Source organism: Lacerta agilis, chromosome 11, assembly GCF_009819535.1.
Source record: "Lacerta agilis isolate rLacAgi1 chromosome 11, rLacAgi1.pri, whole genome shotgun sequence".
Classification (NCBI taxonomy): Eukaryota; Metazoa; Chordata; class Lepidosauria; order Squamata; family Lacertidae; genus Lacerta; species Lacerta agilis.
This window is the reverse complement of record NC_046322.1, coordinates 51,395,729-51,419,537: the sequence shown is the minus strand read 5'-3', so window position 1 is coordinate 51,419,537 and position 23,809 is coordinate 51,395,729. Positions and strand designations below refer to the sequence as shown.

At 43.5% G+C, this 23,809-nt stretch overlaps 1 protein-coding gene across 1 annotated transcript in view; it reads left to right on the top strand.

Moving 5' to 3' along the window:
* LOC117055208 (acyl-CoA-binding domain-containing protein 6-like) overlaps positions 1 to 6,908 on the top strand; it is a 76,546-nt gene extending 69,638 nt beyond the window's left edge. Inside the window, exon 19 of the mRNA XM_033164611.1 lies at positions 6,613 to 6,908. Within this exon, the coding sequence (XP_033020502.1) occupies positions 6,613 to 6,717 (105 nt within the window). The 3' untranslated portion in view covers positions 6,718 to 6,908. The remainder of the gene's footprint in view (positions 1 to 6,612) is intronic.
* The last annotated feature ends 16,901 nt before the right edge of the window (positions 6,909 to 23,809 follow it).

The following is a 23,809-nucleotide window of genomic DNA, read 5'->3' as shown; positions in this document are numbered from 1 at the left end:
CATTTATGGCAGTGGATGCTGAAAAAGCATTTGATAACGTATCATGGAAGTTTATGATTCATACAATCCAGCAATTGGCAATGGGGGAAAAATACAGTAACGGAATAAACGCTATCTATCAGAAGCAAAAAGCCAAAATTATTATAAATGGAGATATCTCTCAGGAGTGTGAAATTAATAAAGGGACAAGACAGGGGTGTCCGTTATCCCCTTTGATTTTTATTTTGACTATGGAAGTATTAAATAACCAACTAAGGAAAGATAGCAACATAAAAGGTATCCGGCTAGGGGAGAACTGCTATAAACTGAAGGCCTTTGCGGACGATTTAATGATAATGACAGAAGATCCAACGAAAAGCCTTGTAAAGGCATTAGAAGTCATCCAGGAATTTGGTAAAGTCTCTGGTTTAAGATTGAATTATAACAAAACTAAATTATTAGTTAAAAATATATCAGTAAAAGATAAAGAGAAGATTGAGGAGGTGACGAGATTAAAAACTTATGCAAAAATTAAATACCTGGGCATATGGATATCGGATAAAAATATAAATCTCTTTGATGACAATTATAAGAGATGCTGGGAAGAGATTAAAAAAGATCTCTTACTCTGGAACAAGTTAAAACTTTCACTTCTTGGACGAATAGCGACAATTAAATCAAATATATTACCAAAATTGCTTTTCTTATACCAAACTATTCCAATAATAGGGAAAACCTCATGTATAGAAGAATGGAGGAAGGAGATAATGAAATTCATTTGGGCGGGTAAGAGACCAAGAATTAAATATAAAATACTTATAGACAAAAAAGAAAGGGGCGGATTTGGCCTCCCCGATCTTAAAATATATTACGAAGCCGTCTGCTTAGTTTGGCTGAAGGAGTGGCTCTTACTTAGTGATAACAAATTACTGGACCTAGAAGGATTTGACTTAAGATACGGTTGGCATGCCTACCTACAGTATGGTAAATATACAGTGCATAAAGGTTTTACTAACCACATAATCAGGAACGCGCTATATAGAACATGGGAAAAATACAAAAGAATATTAGAGCCAAAAATTCCAATGTGGATATCTCCCATAGAGGCTAAAGCGATAAAGAGAGGAAATATGAGATCCAACTGGCCTACCTATAACACCTTATTGGTAGACGAAAATGGAGAACTCAAGTTAAGAAAGTACGAAGAAATAAAAGACCAATTGGGGGGGTGGTTGGATTACCACCAACTGCATGGAGTATTCCAACAGGATAAAAAGATAGGGTTCTCCAAGGTAATAACAAGACTGGAGGCTGAGATAATAAACAACAATAAAAAAGTAATCTCAAAAGCTTATCAATTATTATTGGAATGGGAGGTTATGGAGGAGACAGTGAAGCCATCTATGGTGAGATGGGCACAAGACATCGGGCGGCCAATAATGATGGAGGAATGGGAACATCTGTGGAGGGTCACCATGAATTTTACAAACTCAAGTAGGATAAAAGAAAATATGATGAAAGCGCAACATAGATGGTACCTTACTCCTTCAAGACTGGCGAAAATCTACAAAGGTTCTAGTAGTGTGTGTTGGAGATGTGGGGGTGACAATGGAGATTTATATCATATGTGGTGGGTCTGCCAAAAAATTAAAAAGTTTTGGGGTTCGATATATGAAGAGATAAAAAAAATGCTCGGAATTACTTTTCCAAAAAAACCTGAATCCTTCCTACTGAGTATTGTGAATACTGGAATTCCTGTGAAACTGAGAGAGGTGTTTCTCTATGCTACGGCGGCCGCAAGAATCCAAATCGCTAAAAAATGGAAAGAGCAAGAACCACCTTTAGTGAGTGAATGGCAAAGCGAGTTACAAGAACTCGCCGAAATGGCTCAGCTGACCAATAACCTGAGAGGGGGATCTAGGCAAAAGTTCCAAGAAAAATGGGGTACTTACATTAAGTATGTACAAAAATATACTAGAGGACAAATAGCTATGCTAGCCTTTCAATAGTCTTGGAAGATAAATAGAGGAAATCAACAGAATAACAAGGTACCGGTAGATATTATAGCGAAATGATGATGAAATGAGGACATGCAGACCTGTCGACTTACGCTTATAAGTAAGACCTGATTATATGTTTGGGTGGACAGGAAGTCAATGGGGGTGGTGGTGGGGTTTTCTTTTTTCCCTTTATTTTTTTCCTCTTTCTTTTGTATATAAGTTTTTTGTTTTGTTTTGTTTTGTTTTGTTTTTTTTGTTCTGTTTTTTCCTTCGGATTTGTGCGCAGATACAAATCTAAAGAGTAAGGAGAATTTGAATAAATAACTTAATAAGATGTTAACAAAACACGACAACAGCCTTATGTTTAAAATCTTTATTTTTATTTGCATCTGGAATGATGTATCTTATTTGTATTTTGAATATTTACTGTATATATTTGTAAAATATTGTATAAGTAATTAATAAATGATTTTTATTATTAAAAAAAAAAAAAAAAAAAAAAGGAAAATAGGGGCACTTGGAGGTTCTGAAATATGCTTTTCAGATCGTTTTTGTGGTTCCCTTTAAACCAAGCACATAATTCTGCTCTTCAGAAAGATATGGGCCTATTACTAAAGCAGTGTTACTTTTTATGTCGTTTTAAATCTTTCTTAAAATCCATACGTATCTTGAAATGTTTAAGAGAACTCTTTGCTCACTTTTTTGGAAATAAGTTATCCTGAAGTCATACAGGTCGGGGTGCGCAGCTACCAATCTAAGTCGGAATCATTCCTTTTTCTGTGTTGAGAGCACATCCAAGTATGTTCCAGGCATCTTCAGAAACGGTTAAAACAGAACTGTGCTATAATTCTCCCTCCAGGACTGTGATAACTATGGCATAATTAGATCAATTTCAGCACTTTTTCTTTTTGGCAACACTGAGCCATAGCCTAACAACAGTCCTCTCCACAGTCCTTTTTAAATCTTTTCCTAGTGCAGTTGGAGTTTTTGAGAAAGTACCATAAGAACCAGTCCCAAAATGACCGCTGTGGGGACATGACATAGAAGAAAATGGCTGCCAAAAGAGCAGAAGGAGAGATGGGGCCACAAAATGGTGTGGGCATGCGCCCAATCAGTGGGGGAAAGGCTGTCGGAACCGTGGGGTGGAAAGCCAGCTGGCTTGGCCCCAGCCGGAGCGTCTCCCTTCTCAGCCTTGCCGCTGCGGAGATCCATCAGTCATCCTCTTCCAATGTGCATCCACGACTCATGCAAGAGCACACATTACTCAGCAGAGTAAACACACAACAGATCAGGCTCGAGGCATGGATACTATACTAAACTACGCATTTATTATACATAAATCAGGACAAAGGAATACATGGCCTCTCTCCTTGTCATTCTTCTCGGAAAGAGAGAAAAACAAAAGCAATACAGAGCGGATGTTCCGCTCACGGGACTCCAGCAATCTGTGCTGGAATGTAAACAGATGTGACATGTAACAATCCCACATATCTGCAACAAAAGGTGGAATGGAATCTACCAACAAATGCACCTACATCAGCCAGTGCTGCACTTAACTCTCAGAGAGAATCTCTTCAGACTGATGCTTTGCAGAGGTCCATTTTTCCATGTCTCTGCCTTTTTGACATTTCCATGTAGAACCCTCAAACAAAACTATAGCCTCAAGGTTGGAAGAACGTAAGAAGCCATGCATTCTAACCTTCGCCTCCCAAGAAGGATCCTCCCCACACTTTAACGTTTCTGGGCACAATTCAGAGTGTTGGTGCTGGCCTTTAAAGCCCTAAACGGCCTCGACCCAATATACCTGAAGGAGCGTCTCCACCCCCATCGTTCAGCCCGGACACGGAGGTCCAGCTCCGAGGGCCTTCTGGTGCTTCCCTCACTGCGAGAAGTGAGGTTACAGGGAACCAGGCAGAGGGCCTTCCCGGTAGCGGCGCCCGCCCCGTGGAACGTCCTCCCACCAGATGTCAAGAAAATAAACAATTATCTGACTTTTCGAAGATTTCTGAAGGCAGCCCTGTTTAGGGAAGCTTTTAACATTTGATGAATTCTTGTATTTTAATATTTTGCTGGAAGCCGCCCAGAGTGACTAGGGAAACCCAGCCAGATGGGTGGGGTATAAATAATAAATTATTATTATTACTAGTGGGTATTATGCCCGTTAAATTAACGGGCGCTAGGACACTACGTCACGCTCGGCTGCACGATCTCGAGCTGCGGGCGGGGCTGCGAGAAGCGAGCGGCGCTGTTGCTGGGGAGGGGGAAGCGACGTCAACGCTCTCAGCTTGGTCTCTTCCGCGCGTGCGCCCAGCCTTGCAGACACACCCCCTCGCTCTTGTCCCCGCCCCCGCCCCTTCCCGCTCTCACATCCGGGCATTCCCTGGCTGGCTTGCCGCCGCCTCGCTTACTGACAGCCAGCCGGCCCCGCCCTTCCTCCCTCCCTCCCTCCCTCCCACCCACCTTCTCCTCGCGCCGACCTTTCCCGAAGTGTCTCTGCGTTCCAAGTCCCAACGGCTGTCCGTGGGGCACATGCGCAATAGAGCAATCCCACAGACACAGGGACTGGACGCAGAGACACTTGCACTTTATTATTGTAGATTATTATTATTATTATTATTATTATTATTATTATCTCATGTAACCCATGCTGCGGTACACCGGCACTGCAAACAAGGTGCACCTCTTCAAGATTGTCTGGATTCAGGGTGCCTCTCTGCACATCACATGTCTTTGTGATGTTGAATTGAATCACAGTTGGTACCTCTGATGGCAGACTCCCAGCTTGGTCTACACATCTACTCAGAGGCTCCGTTGAATTCAGTTGGGCATATTCCTGTACGTGGGTATCGGATTGCAGCTTAAAACAACTGCTTCATTGAAAGCCCACTTGAACCTGAGCTGAAAATGTTAGTTAGGTAAAGCTTATAAGCCAGTTGGCCTATCTAAGGTCTCTGTGAGTTTGGGTTTTTTAATAATAATTTTTATTGGTTTTCAGTTACAGTAATCCAATAATAGCCTCATTATAACAATGGCAAGTTATAATACAATTACTAATAACAATCCTTCAGGTGCCAAATTATACAATTTAGGTGGCCTCCTGCATGCTAGAATTGATGGTTTGATGATTTACTTTATTTCTGCATTCCAAAATCTTATTAATTTCAACTACACTCCCTTATACAACAGCTGCAATACTAATGATTTCCATTTGTATTGACGCATTAAATGATTTATAAATCTACAGGTGAAGCATTCAAGCTATATCCTTGTTCTTCCTGTGTGTGGTGATTATTCTGTCCGTGATGTTTCTTCCTGTCCTTGTAAAATATTATGTCAACTGTTTCCCAGTTGTTGCTGTTCTCCATCATGCCTTGGGCGGAGCTAATATCCCACTGTTGTTTCAGAAGTTCTCCATTGCTCCGTCCCGTGCCCATTGTTTTGCAACCTTAGCAGCAGCTGCAAAAATCATACTGTCCGACTCCCAATAAATATCCTGTTTTCACCATTTTTCTCTAAGCCTGGGAAGGAGAGTGATCTGTCGAGCTTCAAATACAGTCGTGCCTTGGATCCCGAACGCCTCGGTACTCAGACGTTTTGGCTCCCGAATGCCGCAACCCCAGAAGTGAGTGTTCCGGTTTGCGAACATTCTTTGGAACCCAAACGTCCGACGGGGCTTCCGCAGCTTCCGATTGGCTGCAGGAGCTTCCTGCAGCCAATCAGAAGCTGCGCTTTGGTTTCTGAAGGTTTTGGAAGATGAGCAGACTTCCAGAACGGATTCCGTTCGACTTCCAAGGTACGACTGTAACTCAGCAATGAATAAACTCTCTATGAGTTGGCCCATTGAGAAACCAACAGAGCCTCATTTGGTCCACTCTGGAGTTGGATTTTGCCGCCAAGTATTTAAATTCTTTTTGGATTCTTTCAACTCAACTTAATCCTCCATAGCATGTGTATCTGAAGAAGTGTGCATGCACACAAAAGCTCATACCAAGAACAAACTTAGTTGGTCTCTAAGGTGCTACTGGAAGGAATTATTTATTTATTTTTATTTTTTGTTTTGACTATGGCAAACCAACACGGCTACCTACCTGTAACTCCGTAGCATGAATTGGGAATCTGTGATTTCCCCAGATGTCACGGGACTACAGGTCCCAGCATCCCTGGACATTGGCCCACTCCCCCCTCTGGCATGTACTGCAATGTACCAATGCAACCTGAAGCACAGCAGGATGGCGGGTTGACCTCACTGTGTTCTAAGCAGCTAATGTGTTCATGGCCTGAGACAGAGGGTTGTCTCCAACCGCGCTGTTCTGCTTGTATAGCAGGCTTCCTGTTGCCCGACATAACTTCTCTTCCCTGCTGCCACCCATGCACCTCTCAAAATCAGCGCCAGGAGACCTAGAGCAGATTTGGATGATGGGGAGGGGAGAGTAACAGGAAGTCTTGCTGCACAATCAAGTTAACCACAACCCAGAGACTTGTTGATTATTATTTTTTTTGCAAGAAACATGGATAGGTTGTAAAACACACGCTCAAATTATAGCATTGCAGAGCAGGAGATGTCCTATCTTGCAGTTCATTCCTTTGGCTCAAAAAAAATAATCTAAAACCTGGTTTTCTTGTTTTGTCGCAGGAAGAGATTCTCAATGATCAGGAAAGATTGAGAGATGAAGAGCAAAGCGTTTATCAGCGCAATCAGCAGCTCCTTTCTATAATGCAGCAGTTCAAAGGAATGTGAAGCGTTTACTGAATAAAGCCTGGTCACATGCTCTAGATCATAGCAGCTACACAGCGCCACTTGAACAACCGAGCTCTTATGTAACAAAGATCCCGTTACCATACAAACTGAAGTTTGATCTCGATAACTTCCCACCCAGCCCCAGGACGATGGTTCAATTAAATTCCCACCCACTTTGGGAAATATTCTGAGTTTTTGATTCAGTATTTTATATGTATATATATATATATCTCAGGTGCTTTGTATGTGCTGACATGGCATTTTTAAATGGACAGAAGGAATAGAATGCTATATTCGTAACTTAGGAAATTTGTTCTTGTTAAGAAAGATTAATGGATTTGCAAAGCTAGGAAACGGAGAAAGTTAATGATCAGAAAGCAGCTTTGATTCCCTCTCCCTTTCTTCAGACTTTGGAATGGGATACTCTAGGAGACCACGAATTCTGCTCCAATCCTTTACCTGGTAGAAGTTACTATCTGAAATGACAGTACTGAGGGCTACTGAGAACATATGACTTTAAGAGGAAAGGACTGGTGGAGGACGGGCGAAATGTAAATTCATTTTTTCCTCCTTGTCAAAAATTTGGGCATGTTAGATCTGTGCACATTAACTCTTAACTTTTTGTGTCATAGCTACAGTGTTCTGTGAGTTTCCAATAAGAGATTTGTGTGTGTGTGTGTGTGTGTGTGAATGCATCTTGATTTGGGAGGATTGGTAGAACAATCATGCTGGAATCAGAGATAGGCCGCTACTATGCCGGTGGAAGAGTCTGAAAAACATACCGTACCATTGATGTAATTATTTGAAAATCACTTTCCTGCAGGTGGTTTGAGGATCAGAAAGCACCTTGTGCCATACAGTGAGAGAAAGAAAATGAGAGTTTTTATCTGAATAAAGTTTGTGCTCATAATATTCATTTATTTAGTGCCTTAAAACATCACATTAATCATCAACTTAAGCATGGCAACACAGAAATAAGTTCAGTAAAACTTTCCCTGGGAAGTTAAGCAGTCTTAATACACAAAGCGCTTTACAATTGCTGGTCCATGGGGTCACGAAGAATTGCTGGTCCATGGGGTCACGAAGAGTCGGACACGACTGAACAACTGAACAACAACAAAGCAATACAACTGGAGTCTGCAGTGCCTTGCATGTAGCCACTGTGTGGTTTTCAACCTTTCTGAGTCAACAGCTCCCTTGACCAACTGCATTCTTTCTGCGGCACCCCTGAGGGACTCAGGAGCCCAGTTATGTCACCCCTTGTCTGCAGAGCGGGCAGCCTCCCTTTTTCAGACACCCTCCCTTGTGAAATGTTCCCTCCTCTCCTCTCCCCTCTCCTTGGGAGTCCTCTGAGCAGCTGCTGCTGCCGCCCCTGCCCCAAAGAGAAGGTGCCTCCTCACACTGCCCCACAGGGGCCTGGGAAGCACCCCATGGCCAACCCCAGAGGCACCATACGCCTGGGGAGCTTGTAGCCAGGGCTGTTGCAACAAACTTCGGGAGGCAGAGACGTGAGAGGACGTAAGAGGAGGGAGGGAAGGAAAGAGGGACAGAGGCCAGGCTTTTCCACAGCACCCCTGACCACCATTCAAGGCACCCCAGGGTGCCACTGCACACTGGTTGGAAACCACTGCCTTAAGGACTTGTCTTCCTGCCAGCAAAGCCTCTGAAGACACCACTGCTCCACCATTCCTTGTCCCATTTCCCATAAGGTGGGAAATATAATAATAATATATAATAGTTATATTCAAAAGTATAGGGAACGTCCTCTTTAAGCTCTGTGTGCTCTTCAAGGCTCAGATCAGCACCAAGCTGAAAGAGAAACTGGGAAGAACAATGTTCTTTCTCGCTTGCTTTTTCAGTTCTGTGTTCTTCTCTAGGCTCATATCAGCAGCTGAACAGAAAGCAAGGTGGCCAATGTTGTAGAAGGGTGAAAATTGTAGGAAGGAGGAAAATTGAGTGACCAGGGAAAAGTAGGGAGAGAAAGCAAATTGTTGCAGGAATTGGGAGAGAACGGAGTGCCACTAGAGCCACTAAAATGGATTCTCTTCAAGTGACATTTTTTTGTGGGTTTGCATCCCCCATGACCATCAAATCACACATCACATCTGTCTCCATTAACTGAACCATAAAGCCATGGATGCTGTACTTTCCATCACTGCCATTGTACAAAAAATATGTCTCCAAGCCACAGATCCTTGTGGATTCACATAATTTTTAGCAGAGATCTCAAATCAGAAGTTACCTCTGTATCTACAGATGCGTTCTGTGATTTGATATTGATGTCATTCTGTTTTTGTTTTGTTTTAAGAGGAAAATCCATTAGGACCCCTGCTTTGGATCATTGTCTTTGTGGTGCTGGCAAGTACTGGATCTATATTTATTTATTTTTTACTAGAGCTGTGCAGCTGTTTCATCCAATTCCCAAATACTGAGGTGAAGCAGACTTATTCAGCCCGGACCCGAGATCTTCCATGGGGAGCTCCCTCCCCAAAAGTGATTCAAAGTGAATAGACACCTGATCCAAAGTGATGGGGGCGGATCTCACACAGCCCTAGTTTTTGCTAGGCAGTCCACCGATGTAAGCTTTAATTTGACTGTGTTTGGCAGGGCTGAAAGCATAGTAATGCAAATTCAAGAGGACCCATTCCAGTTCAGATCCAGCTCTCACCCAGACACAATGGGAAGACAAAGAGCCCTTGTATGTGTGTGCGCACACATGTGCACAGGGAGGGACATGGGTGGCACTGCAGTCTAAACCACAGAGCCTCTTGGGCTTGCCGATCAGAAGGTCGACGGTTCGAATCCCCACGACGGGGTGAGCTCCCGATGCTCTGCCCCAGCTCCTGCCAACCTAGCAGTTTGGAAGCACGCCAGTGGGTTTGAGCCCCACATTTAGCAAGAGATTCCTTTATTGTAAGGGGTTGAGCTAGATGACTCTCATGGTCCCTCCCAAACTCGATTCTCAGATTCCATGAAACCAATATCCCCCATCCCATGGATACCTTTCACACATCACATTCGTGCACATGCAAACACCATTCTGCCTCAACCACATTTGAAACCTCCCATGTACTCACACAAAAATATGTCAGCCAACATCCAAAAACCTGACATCCATTCACATTCGTGCCCTGGCTGCAATCCACAAATATCCACTGGCTTCTGTTGACTGTCTTCCAAAGGTGAACTTCCATCAGCCGACATCCACAAACATCAGTCTGCTTTAGCCTTGTAGTCTCCACCAACTTCCGAATCCAAAAGCCACTGGCTTCCATCCACCAACATCTTCCAGCTTCTCTTAGGTCCATCATGAGATGTCCACCAGCTTCCAACCACGGATACCAGCAGCCTTCAAGCAAGCAAACTTGCCTTATTATCGCTCTCTGGCATCCCACTGCCAGAGGATTGCCTTTGACTTAAGTTCTTATGTCATGTAGATGGTTTTAAAATTATATTCTGGGTGGTAGAGTAGACCATCCAGACTGAAGTGATTTATGGCCAGGCCTAAAGAGGCTTTGCACAGTAGGACATTTGTTACCTAGAATTTATTGAGAACCATTTGCTATGAAGTTATCTTGCTAACTTTGGTAGAGGTACTCTGGATGGCTTTGAGGGTTGTCGCACACACACAATCACGTCAAAACTGATAGTGGGGGAAAAAGAAAAGCTTAGCTTTCTCGATGGATGTTGCCTTTGTCCTTGAAAGCATTTTAAATAATAGAGAGTTGTTTTAAGGGGCATTTGACTCCAAGCAGATCATTCTTCAAGAATTCAAGATCGATGACTTATTCTCCCATCCCCCAACATCAACAAGAAGACATTTCCAAGAATTTAGTATGTCACCTCATCGGTATTCTATGGTGAGCCCTTAAAGCTATATATCTTGAAGCACTTTCCTCGGATATGTATGAATGCTAAAGTTCCAACTAGCATGAAAAACGGTTGCTATAGCGTTTAGCCCCCTCCCCAATCGAAGAGGCTTCTATTCAGCTTCAGTTAGCATCATGCTGTTCAAATCCTGGGAAATCTCAAAATGAAGTCTGCCAAATACATAGGTACTTATTGATACATTTTTTGGTGTCTTCCAGGTGCAGCTACACTCTAGCAAGGCTTCTATTAGGTCAAAAATTGTAATGGTTGAAAAGCCTTGGTCTCTGTCTCGGGAGGTACTGAGCCTTCTCTCCCATGTTTCTAAACACACTTTGAAAGTACGAAAATGAAGCAATCACGTGTTCTAGTGGTTTTCCAGCCTTCCAATTCTTTTTCTGTGCTTGAAACGGCAACCAATGGATTAGGAGCTGTCCCACTTCCCTTATTCAGTAGATTGGTTGGGTGCTGCTTCTTTGAAAAACATACAGCATGCATTTCCACAGGTTTTCAATAGAGCTCATGCACCTATAGAGGGACACGGGTGGCACTGCGGTCTAAACCACTGAGCCTCTTGGGCTTGCCGATCAGAAGGTGGGCGGTTCGAATCCCCTCGATGGAGTGAGCTCCTGTTGCTGTGTCCCAGCTCCTGCCAACCTAGCAATTTGAAAGCACACCAGTGCAAGTAGATAAATAAGTACCACTGAGGCAGGAAGGAAAACAGCATTTCCGTACACTCTGCTTTCTGTCACAGAGTCCCATTGTGCCAGAAGCTACTGTTAAGTCAATCATGAGGCATCCGCCAGCTTCCAATCACCGATACCAGCAGCCTTCACACAAGCAAACTTGCCTTATTATCGCACCCTAGCATCCCACTGCCAGAGGATTGCCTCATTCCATTCACCACTTTGCCTCCTCCAAGCAGAAGAAACCTGGGCAGTGCTGAATGTCACATCCATTGCCAGGTGTGTCCTGCTGGAAATAAAAAGGGGTTTTCCCCTTGGCCTGCCTTCATATCCAATCAGTTGCCAAGTGCTTTTGTGACATCACAAGAAACCCACAGCCAATGGCAACAGCTGGGGAGGCATCATCTTCATTGCTTTGAGCCTCACAATGGCAGGTGGACCTAGCAGTGATTGTGTGCTTGTTTATTCGGGACAAACCACCAAGCCTCTTGGGCTTCCCAGTCAGAAGATTGGCAGTTTGAATCCCCATGATGGAGTGAACTCCCGTTGCTCTGTCCCAGCTCCTGCCAACCTAGCAGTTTGAAAGCACGCCAGTGTAAGTAGATAAATGGGTACCACTGCGATGGGAAGGTAAATGCCATTTCCATGCACTCTGGCTTCCGTCACGGTGTCCCATTGCACCAGAAGCGGTTTAGTCATGCTGGCCACGTGACCCAGAAAGCTGTCTGTGGACAAACGCCGGCTCCCACAGGCTGCAAGCGAGATGAGCTCTGCAACCCCATAGTCACCTTTGACTGGACTTAACTTCCAGTGGTCCTTTACCTTTTTTATGCACCTATAACTCTGCATAGGATCTCAGGACGACAATAATCAACCTTGATTAGGGTTCATCCTATTTGTGATCTTACTCCATTAAACAGAACCAATTTCACCCTACTGAACCCAGAGGGAAAAATTGATATAAATACAGTGGTGCCCCGCTAGACGAATGCCTCGCTAGACGAAAAACTCGCTAGACAAAAGGCATTCGCTAGCGGAAGGCTGTCTCGCAAGACGAATTTTTCAATGGGCTTGCCTCGCAAGACGAAAAAATTTCCGTTCCCCCCCCCCATTGGTGCTTCGCAAGATGAAATTTTTGCTATACGACAGCACTCGCAGAACGAATTAATTTCGTCTTGCGAGGCACCACTGTAAAGTATTATAATTCACATTAGGGTGATATCTTTATTAGGGAAGGCAAAACATTACAAAATAGCATGCAAGTTTTTGAGTTCTTTCGGACTCTTAATCAAACGAGATGGTAAACCATTGTGTGAATTATAGACAGAAGGGAGGGAATCAGCTGCTCTTTGATCCATGGATAGAGCCTGCATTGAGTTACACACTTCGGAAGGAAAGTGCAAAGAGGCAGCCGACACTCATATGACCGACACTCTTTCGTGCTTTGCAGGTTTCAGGTTCCATGTAAGGCTGATGGGAACAAGAAACATACAAAGCTTGAGTATTCTTTTGAAAATTCAAAATCCAGGTGTTTCCCACATCTGTCTCCTTCTCACAGGGAAAACACACAGGAAGAAAATGAATGTGGAAAAACTAAGTGGTTTTTTTTTTAAAAAAAGGAAAAAAGCTGGAGATTAATTTTAGGTAGTCTGCTAGGTAAGAAAAGGCCATTCAGACCTAGAGGTTTGTCAGCGATGGGCCTGAGGAGTGGGGGAATGTGTGGGCAGAGGAAGCAGATGGAGGGGAAGGTGCAGGATGGGAAAGAGGAAATATCTTAGTTTACAGAAAGGTTGGCACACGTAAAACAGTTCATTCAGGGCACTAAGCAGCCTCCAACATTTGTTTTTATTATTACAAATCTACTTAGAATCATAAATCATAGAGTTGGAAGAGGCCACAAGGGCCATCCAGTCCAACCCCCTGCCAAGCAGGAGACACCATCAAAGCATTCCTGACAGATGGCTGTCAAGCCTCCGCTTAAAAACCTCCAAAGCAGGAGACTCCACCACACTCCTTGGCAGCAAATTCCACTGTCGAACAGCTCTTATTTGAGGAGCAAACCGAAAGAGGGTTGTGGCAATAGAGGTCACCCCTTTAAATGTCAACAAACATCCTGCCCCCCACCCCCAAGTGCCAAGGAACTCTCACGGCAACACGGACTGCAGATGTATAACAGGCCAGCTTATTTTAATTTTTCATGGTAAGGAAACGTCCAGATTAAAGGAACAAAAAGTATAGGCTGGCATTATGAGCAGCGCCAAATCTTCAATAAACTGGCCAAGTCAAAACCATACTCCCATTTGGCTTAGCACTGTCTACATAGATTAGCAGCAGCTCTCTAGGGACTCAGACAGAAACCTGGACATAGCAAGGGTTGAATCTAGGCCCTTTGCATGCAAAATGTGTACTTTGAAACTAAGCAGTGGTGCTTCCCAACTGCATTTGATTAGATGATAAAAGGATCAAGGGGGAAATATTTTGTGCTTCCAAGAGTTGAATTGGAGGGCATGTTTGCCTTCTGCCTTAAATCTTCATGTTGTTTGAGCAGGGAATAGGAGGCTCATGGCGCAGTTGTTTTAATGAGCTGTTGCCCCATTCCTCCGAGAGCCATATTTCACTTATTTCAGTCCCCGGTTTGTTGAAGAAACGACAGCAAAGTGAATCCTGCTGAAAATGTGGACTACCCATTCACCTGGGTATGTCAGTTGCTATGTAAATCAATTTTCCATGAAAAATAAACACTTAAAACAGACTTGCAGAACTAATAAGGAAGAGGAAGAGGAAGAAGAAGAAGAAGAAGAAGAAGAAGAAGAAGAAGAAGAAGAAGAAGAAGAGAAGAGTTTTGATTTGATATCCCGCTTTTCACTACCCGGAGTCTCAAAGCGGCTAACATTCTCCTTTCCCTTCCTCCCCCACAACAAACACTCTGTGAGGTGAGTGGGGCTGAGAGACTTCAGAGAAGTGTGACTAGCCCAAGGTCACCCAGCAGCTGCATGTGGAGGAGCAGAGACGCGAACCCGGTTCACCAGATTACGAGTTTACCGCTCTTAACCTCTACAAAACACTGGCTCCCAGTTTGGAGGGGGGATAAAACATGATTAACTACAATTTAAAAATATTGTTATAGGATTGGTGGGTTGGTCTGGATATCATATTTGGGTTCCGCCCAAGACTCCACACTTTATTAACAAACTTAGGTAAAGCCATTAAGTATATCTTCACATGGCTAACGTGTACAGGTGAGCAATTGCCACAGAAACTAAGTCGGAGATGCTACAGGAAGGCAGGTCTTTCGCTCCACCCCTGGATGAAACCAGAGTCCTTTCTGTTGGGGATAATTCAGACTGAAATTCCCAGGTGTCAAAAAAAGGTCATTTATGTATACTACTACTACTGTGACCCATGTTTTGTTAGCCCAAAAATGGAAAACGAGCGAGGCCCAACCAAAGAAGAGTGGCAACTTAAGTTGACAGAACATGCACAACTTGCAGAGTTAACAAATAGAATAAGACAGGCATGTCCAACAGGTAGATCATGATCTACCAGTAGATCACTGGATGTCTGTGGTAGATCACTGATAGAATCATTGGCTCCCCCCAAAGAAGCTGAACAACTGTGGCTCCCCTAAAAAAATCTCGACATTTTACCTCCTCCCTGAAAAAACTCAACAACTTTGACCCGAAGCCCCCCCAAAATGGGCCTTCCTCCTTCCTATAAAAAGCTCAGCAACTTTGACCTGAACCCCAAAAAAGGGGGTAGATCACTGCCACTTTTTAACTCTGTGAGTAGATCGCAGTCTCTTGAGAGTTGGCCACCCCTGGAATAAGAGAACAAGAAGAACATACGTTTAGAGAAGACAGGGAAATGTTTATTGAATATATGGGAAATAATTTTGTGCAGCTGCCAACGCTGGCAGCATTAAGATAAATTCAACAGTGTCAACAAGTTTTGATGGATGTAATAATGGAATACTGAATGGCATAGCTTTTGTAAAATATGCAGGGATTTGTGATATGTAAAATGAACCATGGAAAGAAGTTCCAGTTACAGGTGGGTAGCCGTGTTGGTCTGCCATAGTCAAAACAAAATAGAAAATTCTTTCCAGTAGCACCTTAGAGACCAACTGAGTTTGTTCTTGGTATGAGCTTTCGTGTGAAGACTTTCTCTCTGTGCTGATCCAAATCGATGACTTGAAGGGCTCCTCTAGAAACCAAACTGAGCAGCAAGCTCTGTTGGGGTGTGAATGCTCTATGCTACTGGTTCCCAATTGGTGGTCTTTGGACAAAAACCACCCAGGGAGTTTGCGGCACCACTCACAATGAAAACTACCATAGGCATAGCTGTCAACCTTTCCCTTTTTTGTGGGAAATTCCCTTATTATAGCATTGGGAAACAGCAGGGAGGGTTGACAGCTATGCCATAGAGACACCAAATTTTTCAAAAGTAGGGGGTCCATGGTTTGGCTTTTGAAAAACAGGTTCCGCAGCTAATTGGAAACCAATGCTCTAAGCTCTTCCAGCTTATGCTCAACTTCTGTATATGTCTAAACAAAGACCATAAACAGTACAACTGTGTCTTGCATGAGGGCTGTGTTCCAGGAATGGTGAATGCATACAAAAGCATATATACTCGAACCACACCCTTGGAACAGCCCCTGTTTGAGCATCCTTACTTTTCAGGAGTTGTGCACTGAGAGTGGGTCTTGCCCAATATGTATATTGGGCAAGACCCACAGTGATTATCTTCAAACCTCCACTAAAATGTTGCTTGATTTCCATGAGGACTTTTTTTTCTTAAATCACAAAGTTGGCAAACTGAGCTTGATGTTGGGGGGGGGAGAGAGACTTTCAAAAACAGAGAGTGATAGATTTGCCATTCCTGAGACTGAGATATGTTGCCTGACAGAGATCTCAGGCAAGGTTTTCCACTATGTGGGAGCCCACAGTGCAAGAGGATCTGTCCCATATCCTAACAGATCTAATTTTTTGTCATGCAGGGAGGCATCACGAGGCAACAGATCTAAAAGGATGAATGTTCCCTGAGTGAAAGATTCAAGAAAACATTTTCATATAGCACCATCAGACTACTTACTAGAGGATGAGAGACAAAATTTCCACAAACTTAAAATCTTTTGTTCCTTGTTTCACCAGCCATTTCTGCTTCTTCTTTCTATTCCTTGACTGCCGAAAAATTCCCCTTTTTATGTTGCTTGGGGGTGTCCAAAAGTAGAACTGTGGTTTTATAACTCAGGAGGCAAAACCACAGTCTAGTTCAGCAAACCTGACAATTATGTTGTTTGGGCTTGGGGCCCCAAAAACCCAACAGATCCTATGGCCTTTTAAAATGTTGCTCTTTGGGGGGGGGGTGTTATTGGGTTGTTGTTTTTATTTTGATTATATATATTGTGGTTTTTAAGTTGACCTCTTCTGTGAACCGCCCTGAGACCTCCGGGTATAGGGCAGTATATAAATTCACATTAATAATAATAATAATAATAATAATAATAATAATAATAATAATAATAATTACTGACTGACTGCTAAGCATGCTAAGATGTCAAACAGCCTTTCCCAGCAACACAGAAAACTCCATTTTGTTTCCTTCCAGACTTCTAAAAAGTCTCTGCTCTGGGTTTTTTTATTTTATTTTAAAAATTACTTCCTTTTTTCTTGGTACTCTTGACTGCGGCAGGAAAAGTAGATGATTTATCTTCAAACGTAGCCTTTTTAATGTACTGGAAACATGCATTAGTAACAAATATACTAAGAAAAGGGAGAAATTATGTGGGAGATGGAGGCTGCCATGGCAATGGAGGGGGGGGGGATACAGCTTAGTTTCTGAATAGCCGAATATCGTACTATAGAAATGTGATGCAGCTGAATCACTTCTGAACATTCCCAGACACGATACCTCCACAACAATCTGAGAGAACTCAAGTCTGGTTTTTAAACTGTGTCATCTCATGCCAAAGTGTAATATATATGGTTGTGTAACACACGGAACACAAGAGACTACAGTGGTACCTCTGGTTAAGAACTTAATTCATTCCAGAGGTCCGTTCTTAACCTGAAACTGTTCTTAACCTGAAGCACCACTTTAGCTAATGGGACATCACGCTGCCGCTGCGCCACCAGAGCACGATTTCTGTTCTCATCCTGAAGCGTTATTTCTGGGTTAGCGGAGTATGTATCCTGAAGCGTATGTAACCTGAGGTACCAATGTACCTCAGACCTGCTGATGGCACTGTGTTCTACACCACTGGGCCTCTTGGGCTTGCCAATCAGAAGGTCAGCAGTTCGAATCCCCGCCAGCTCCTGCCAACCTAGCAGTGTGAAAGCACACCAGTGCAATTAGATAAAAAGGTACGGCTGCTGCGGCGGGAAGGTAAACGGTGTTTCTGTGCGCTCTGGTTTCCGTCACGGTGTTCTGTTGCACCAGAAGCGGTTTAGTCCTGCTGGCCACATGACCCGGAAAGCTGTCTGCGGACGAACGCCGGCTCCCTTGGCCTGAAAGCAAGTTGAGTGCTGTTCCCCATAGTTGCCTTTGACTAGACTTAACTGCCCAGGGGTCTTTTTACCTTTACCTTTACCCTTCATCTGCTTGCTGCAGTATGAGATGAGCTCTCCAAATAATGTTTTCTGCCAGCTTCTCTTAGGCCCATCATGAGATGTCCGCCAGCTTCCAACCATGGATACCAGCAGCCTTCAAGCAAGCAAACTTGCCTTATTATCACTCCTTAGCATCCCACTCCCAGAGGATTGCCTCCTTCCATTCACCAGTTTGCCTCCTCCAAGTGAAAGAAACCTGGGCAATGCTGAAGGTCACATCCATTGCCAGGTGTGTCCAGCTGGAAACAGAAAAGGGCTTTCCCCTTGGCCTGCCTTTATATCCACTCAGTTGCCAAGTGCTTTTGTGACATCACAAGAAATCCACAGCCAATGGCAACAGCTGGGGAGGCATCATCTTCATTGCTTTGAGCCTCACAATGGCAAATGGACCAATCACTGATTGTGTGCTTGTTTATTCGGGACGCATGTGGAGGCAGCTGTGGTCTAAACCACTGAGCCTCTTGGGCTTCCTGATCAGAAGATTGGCATTTCAAGTGAGCTCCCATTGCTCTGTCCTAGCTCCTGCCATCCTAGCAGTTCGAAAAGAACCCAAAACTTGCCAAGAACAGGATATCCAATTTATTCGGGGCAGTTGAAGGGTTTGATATGCTATTAGCAGGTAGGACCAGAGGATGCATTTCAGAAATCCAGGAGAGCACCAGGAAAGGCCAAGTAGGGGTGTCATTTGTGGAGGGTCCCAAGGGCTGAGTAGAAGGCCTGAGGAGCCCCATATTTTGCCTCAGGCCCTAGGCTCCCTTTGCAAAGATGTAATGGGGACGCGGGTGGCGCTGTGGGTTAAACCACTGAGCCTAGGGCTTGCCAATCAGAAGGTTGGCGGTTCGAATCCCCACGACGGGGTGAGCTCCCGTTGCTCGGTCCCTGCTCCTGCCCACCTAGCAGTTCGAAAGCCCGTCAAAGTGCATGTAGATAAATAGGTATCGCTCTGGCGGGAAGGTAAACGGCGTTTCCGTGTGCTGTTCTGGTTCGCCAGAAGCGGCTTAGTCATGCTGGCCACATGACCCGGAAGCTGTACGCCGGCTCCCTCGGCCAGTAATGCGAGATGAGCGCTGCAACCCCAGAGTCGTTCGCGACTGGACCTACCTTTATTATCTACACAGGATAGAATTCCCTAACCTAAAACTTGAATTTAAGGATTTGACATGGAAAGGTGCTATCTTCTCCCATTTTCTGGAACCTCCTACATGTGTTTCAATGCAATTGTGTTGTATTATGAGAGTGAGCTGCATACAAATGTTTTGGGGGTTCTTTTTAACTATTACAGCTGTGATAACTTACTATTATTTTGCTTTATTCGAGGAGAGCCGAACTCACTTTCAGTTTCTGGGTTTCAAATGTTTATGCAAGTTGGCCATAAAAATCTCAGCTGTTCCTCATCACCCACAACTTCCTTCATTTTTCACTGTTATTTTTTTTCATTCCAATTTTCCCAAACCTACAATTGGGGGGGGGGGAGAGAACCAAGAATTTTCCTGTGATGATACAATTTGCAGACATCTGAGGTGTTGACTTTAAAATGCTTCAAAACAAAAATGCCAGTATTATGAATCATGGAAGAACTCACCCTTTCAACAAGAAAACCCTTTCATGGAAGGAAAATGTATTTGGTTACATAACCCCCCCCCCCCCGTACACACCAAACTCAAGACTAATTCAAACCAAGTTTATTTGGGAGAGATGCAAACTGAAACTCCGAAATTAAAAGTCCTGCTTCTGTCTATTGCGTTGGGGGAGGGGGCAGTCTACATACCGGTAATTGCTACCAGGTTTTTATTAAAACAGGTGAAGTAAACGAAGTAGAGAATTACTACAACTACTTAGGGACAGGGCTGCATATAAATACTAAGTGTTCCAGGAGTTTGACATATGTTACCTTTTGGGATTGCTGTTAAGGCCTTCTAAATTAAGACAGTAGTCTAGTGAAAGGAGCCGTGTGTGAGAGAGAAAGGTGATAACTTGCTAAAGGCCAACCTGTGAGTTTGTGGTTGGGATTCGGCTACATTAGTCAAAAAACAGTGTTTTGAATGCATTATGAACATGAAGCACCAGATGGCACTGGAGAGCAAAAAATAAATTATTTGCGATTTTCCATAGTGGTTTTGTTGTTGTTATAATGATTTAATTTCTTATTTATAGTGTGTGTGTGTGTTATTTTCCTGTGTGTAGATCCACCCCGAGTGCTTCCTAACTTCTAGTTTCAACTACTGCTACACCACATCATAAATAGAGCTAAGACCTGGAGACACTGGCAAAGCACATGCTGAGCATGAAGAAGGCCTGAGATGCACTCCTTCGCAATAAGAATATTGGGAGATGGGAAGAAGAAGAGGAGTTTGGATTTGATATCCCGCTTTTCACTACCCGAAGGAGTCTCAAAGCGGCTCACATTCTCCTTTCCCTTCCTCCCCCACAACAAACACTCTGTGAGCTGAGTGGGGCTGAGAGACTTCAAAGAAGTGTGACTAGCCCAAGGTCACCCAGCAGCTGCATGTGGAGGAGCGGAGACGCGAACCCAGTTCCCCAGATAACGAGTCTACCGCTCTTAACCACTACACCACACTGGCTCTCCACACTGGGAAAGACTCCTCTCTGCCCAAGACCCTGGAGGGCAGCCACTAGTCAGAGCAGACAACACTGTGGGCTAGATGGACAAATATGCTAAATATAAGTTAGTATAAGCCCTGTGTTCCACACTCTGCTGACACTTGTCTTTGAAAAATCTCAATTCAATGATTTAAAAAGCCTTGTTTGATCAGAGCTAAGGCCTTCTCGTGTTAGCTCAAGCTCCACAAAGCCAAGAAATTAGAAGTTAAGGTATTAACAGACATGTCTCACCATCAGCAACAATGTTGTCAAAGGCAGGGGCGTAGCAAGGGTGGGCATCTGTAAAAGAAGTTTTGACTGAAACGAAGTTCACTATAAAACCACTAAACCTTATCCTACATTGAGTGCTTGCTAATTAAATTCCAGTTTTGTTTTCATCATGCCTCCTCTTAAATTTATTCCCAGTTCAAGGAATAAGTGGTCCCAGGAACCCTACAACAATAAGAGTCCTTGTTGTGGAATTACAAGAAATGCTACCACACACATAGAATCTCTGAATTCAAAGTTGTTTCTGACAGGGAGCATCAGAAGTTTAAGTTTAAATCACCCAGACATTACTTCACTCCCATTTTTATTGAGGGAGTTTGCCACATGTTCCTCCCGGTGGGCCTCGGGAAAGCAATAAGCTCCTCCGCTGAGGGAAGGTCCTGTGTGAGTGTCTGCAGGCGGTTGGAGGATGGATGGCGGCTAACAGATTGAGGTTGAATCCTGACAAGACAGAAGTACTGTTTTGGGGGGACAGGAGGCAGGCAGGTGTGGAGGACTCCCTGGTCCTGAATGGGGTAACTGTGCCCCTGAAGGACCAGGTGCACAGCCTGGGAGTCATTTTGGACTTGCAGCTGTCCATGGAGGCGCAGGTTAATTCTGTGTCCAGGGCAGCTGTCTACCAGCTCCATCTGTTACGCAGGCTGAGACCCTACCTGCTCACAGACTGTCTCGCCAGAGTGGTGTATGCTCTAGTTATCTCTCACTTGGACTACTGCAATGCACTCTATGTGGGGCTACTTTTGAAGGTGACCCGGAAACTACAACTACAAGTAGAAAAAATATCAACATTTACAGGGCCCATCTGGGTATGGGAGAAGTGGAGAAAAGAGCTTTTTCCTGACCTCTCTCCTCTTACAAAAATGTGGTATTATGATAAATTGGCCCCGTTAAGGGAGCTCATCCCAAAAGAAGTAGGGGATAAATTAAAGGTGATCTCAATTCCGGATATGGAAAAAAGCTGGGAAACAGAAGGTATGATGGAAGAGGAAAGTGGAATTTGGAATAAGGTTAATTGGTTACAAAAAACCCCAACAAATCTCCTCCTTGTTGAAGGAAGAAGAAGTTAAAAGATGTGGTAAAAGAATAATTACCCCCTTTGAAGAATTAATGACTGTAATAAAGAATACTACTACTACTACTACTACTACTACTATAGAATTGTACATATGGTTGATTTCAATATGTTTCATTGTTTTCCACCTTTTGTTTGTGGTACTGGGCTCCAGGTGTTAATTTTTTAACAACCATAGCTCACTGGAAAAATGAATCCATTTTTTAAATGAATCCAAAAAATGTTTAAAAGTACTTTTTAAAAAAACCAATAAGAGTCTTTTTTGTTGGAGATAATTCAGATGGAAATTCCCAAGTGTCAAAAAAAATTAATTATGTATGCCACTACTGTGGCTCGTGTTTTGCTAGCCCAAAATAGGAAAACGAGCAACTTAAACTGATGGAATATGCAAAGCTTGCGGACCTAAAATATAGAACAAGAGAACAAGAAGAACATACATTTAAAGAAGATTGGAAAATGTTTATTGAATATATGGAGGGAAATTGTGTTTATTTGAAAATGTGGCCAGCATTAAGATAAATTCAACCGTGTAAATAAGTTTTGATGCATGTAATAATGGAATACTGAATTGTTTATATAAAATATGCAGGGGTTTATGTTATACATTCCGTAGTAATGTACGGAAGTGAGAGCTGGACCATCAAGAAGGCTGATCGCCGAAGAATTGATGCTTTTGAATTATGGTGCTGGAGGAAAAACAAAATCGAAAATTCTTTCTAGTAGCACCTTAGAGACCAACTGAGTTTGTTCCTGGTATGAGCTTTCGTGTGCATGCACACTTCTTCAGATACACTGGAGGAGTGCTGGAGGAGACTCTTGAGAGTCCCATGGACTGCAAGAAGATCAAACCTATCCATTCTCAAAGAAATCAGCCCTGAGTGCTCACTAGAAGGACAGATCCTGAAGTTGAGGCTCCAGTACTTTGGCCACCTCATGAGAAGAGAAGACTCCCTAGAAAAGACCCTGATGCTGGGAAAGATGGAGGGCACAAGGAGAAGGGGATGGCAGAGGATGAGATGGTTGGACAGTGTTCTCGAAGCGACTGGCATGAGTTTGGCCAAACTGCGGGAGGCAGTGGAGGATAGGCGTACCTGGCGTGCTCTGGTCCATGGGGTCACGAAGAGTCGGACACGACTGAACGACTGAACAACATGTTATGCAAAATGAACCATGGAAAGTGAAGGGAAGTCATTGATATTTTAAGGGTGTTTAAGTGAATATTCTAAAATGTAAACAGAAAATTTTATAAAAATTATAGGAAAAAGAAAAATGAATCCAGAACAAAGGAGTCCAGCTACCAACTGGAGCAAATCTGTAGACCAAAGTTTATTGCACAACAGGTTCAAAGTGGAATTTTTGAACCCTGAGAGCGGGGCGACAAGAACTTTTTAAAACTTCCCACCACTTCCCAGGATACAGTTCGCACATCATCATTGATACATCATGTTTACATCACTGACATGTGACAAAATGGGAGGGGTAGACAGGGGTTACTCTAGTTTAACCTTGGCAAACATGTCCAGACAAGTCCTTGGTTCCATATTAGCATAAACAGACATGTCAGGGCAAGACCCAGGTATAAAATTAGCATAGGCAAACACATCTGAAGTCCCACCACCCAAAGTACAATTGAACTTCCTTTGCATGTCTCGGACCCCTTGGCAAGTCTGGTGATGGGATTAGGCTTTCCTTGACCAACAATCAGATCAGCAATTGTCACCTCTGGGCACTTCCTGGAGTCCCCTTTTCAAGGGCAAAATAGCGTTGGAATGGAGGAGACTGGCAAAGGAGTTGATTTTATATGATTTTTAAAGCTAGGCAACTTCCCTGAGCTGTCAAGTCAAAAGGATACATTTATGCATAATATTTGTAACATTTAACAACTTTGAAGATGTGCCCCCCCTGTAATTTCCATAACAACTGTAAGATTGAAGCGGATTTTCACCTTTTATGTGTGTATAGCATAACCT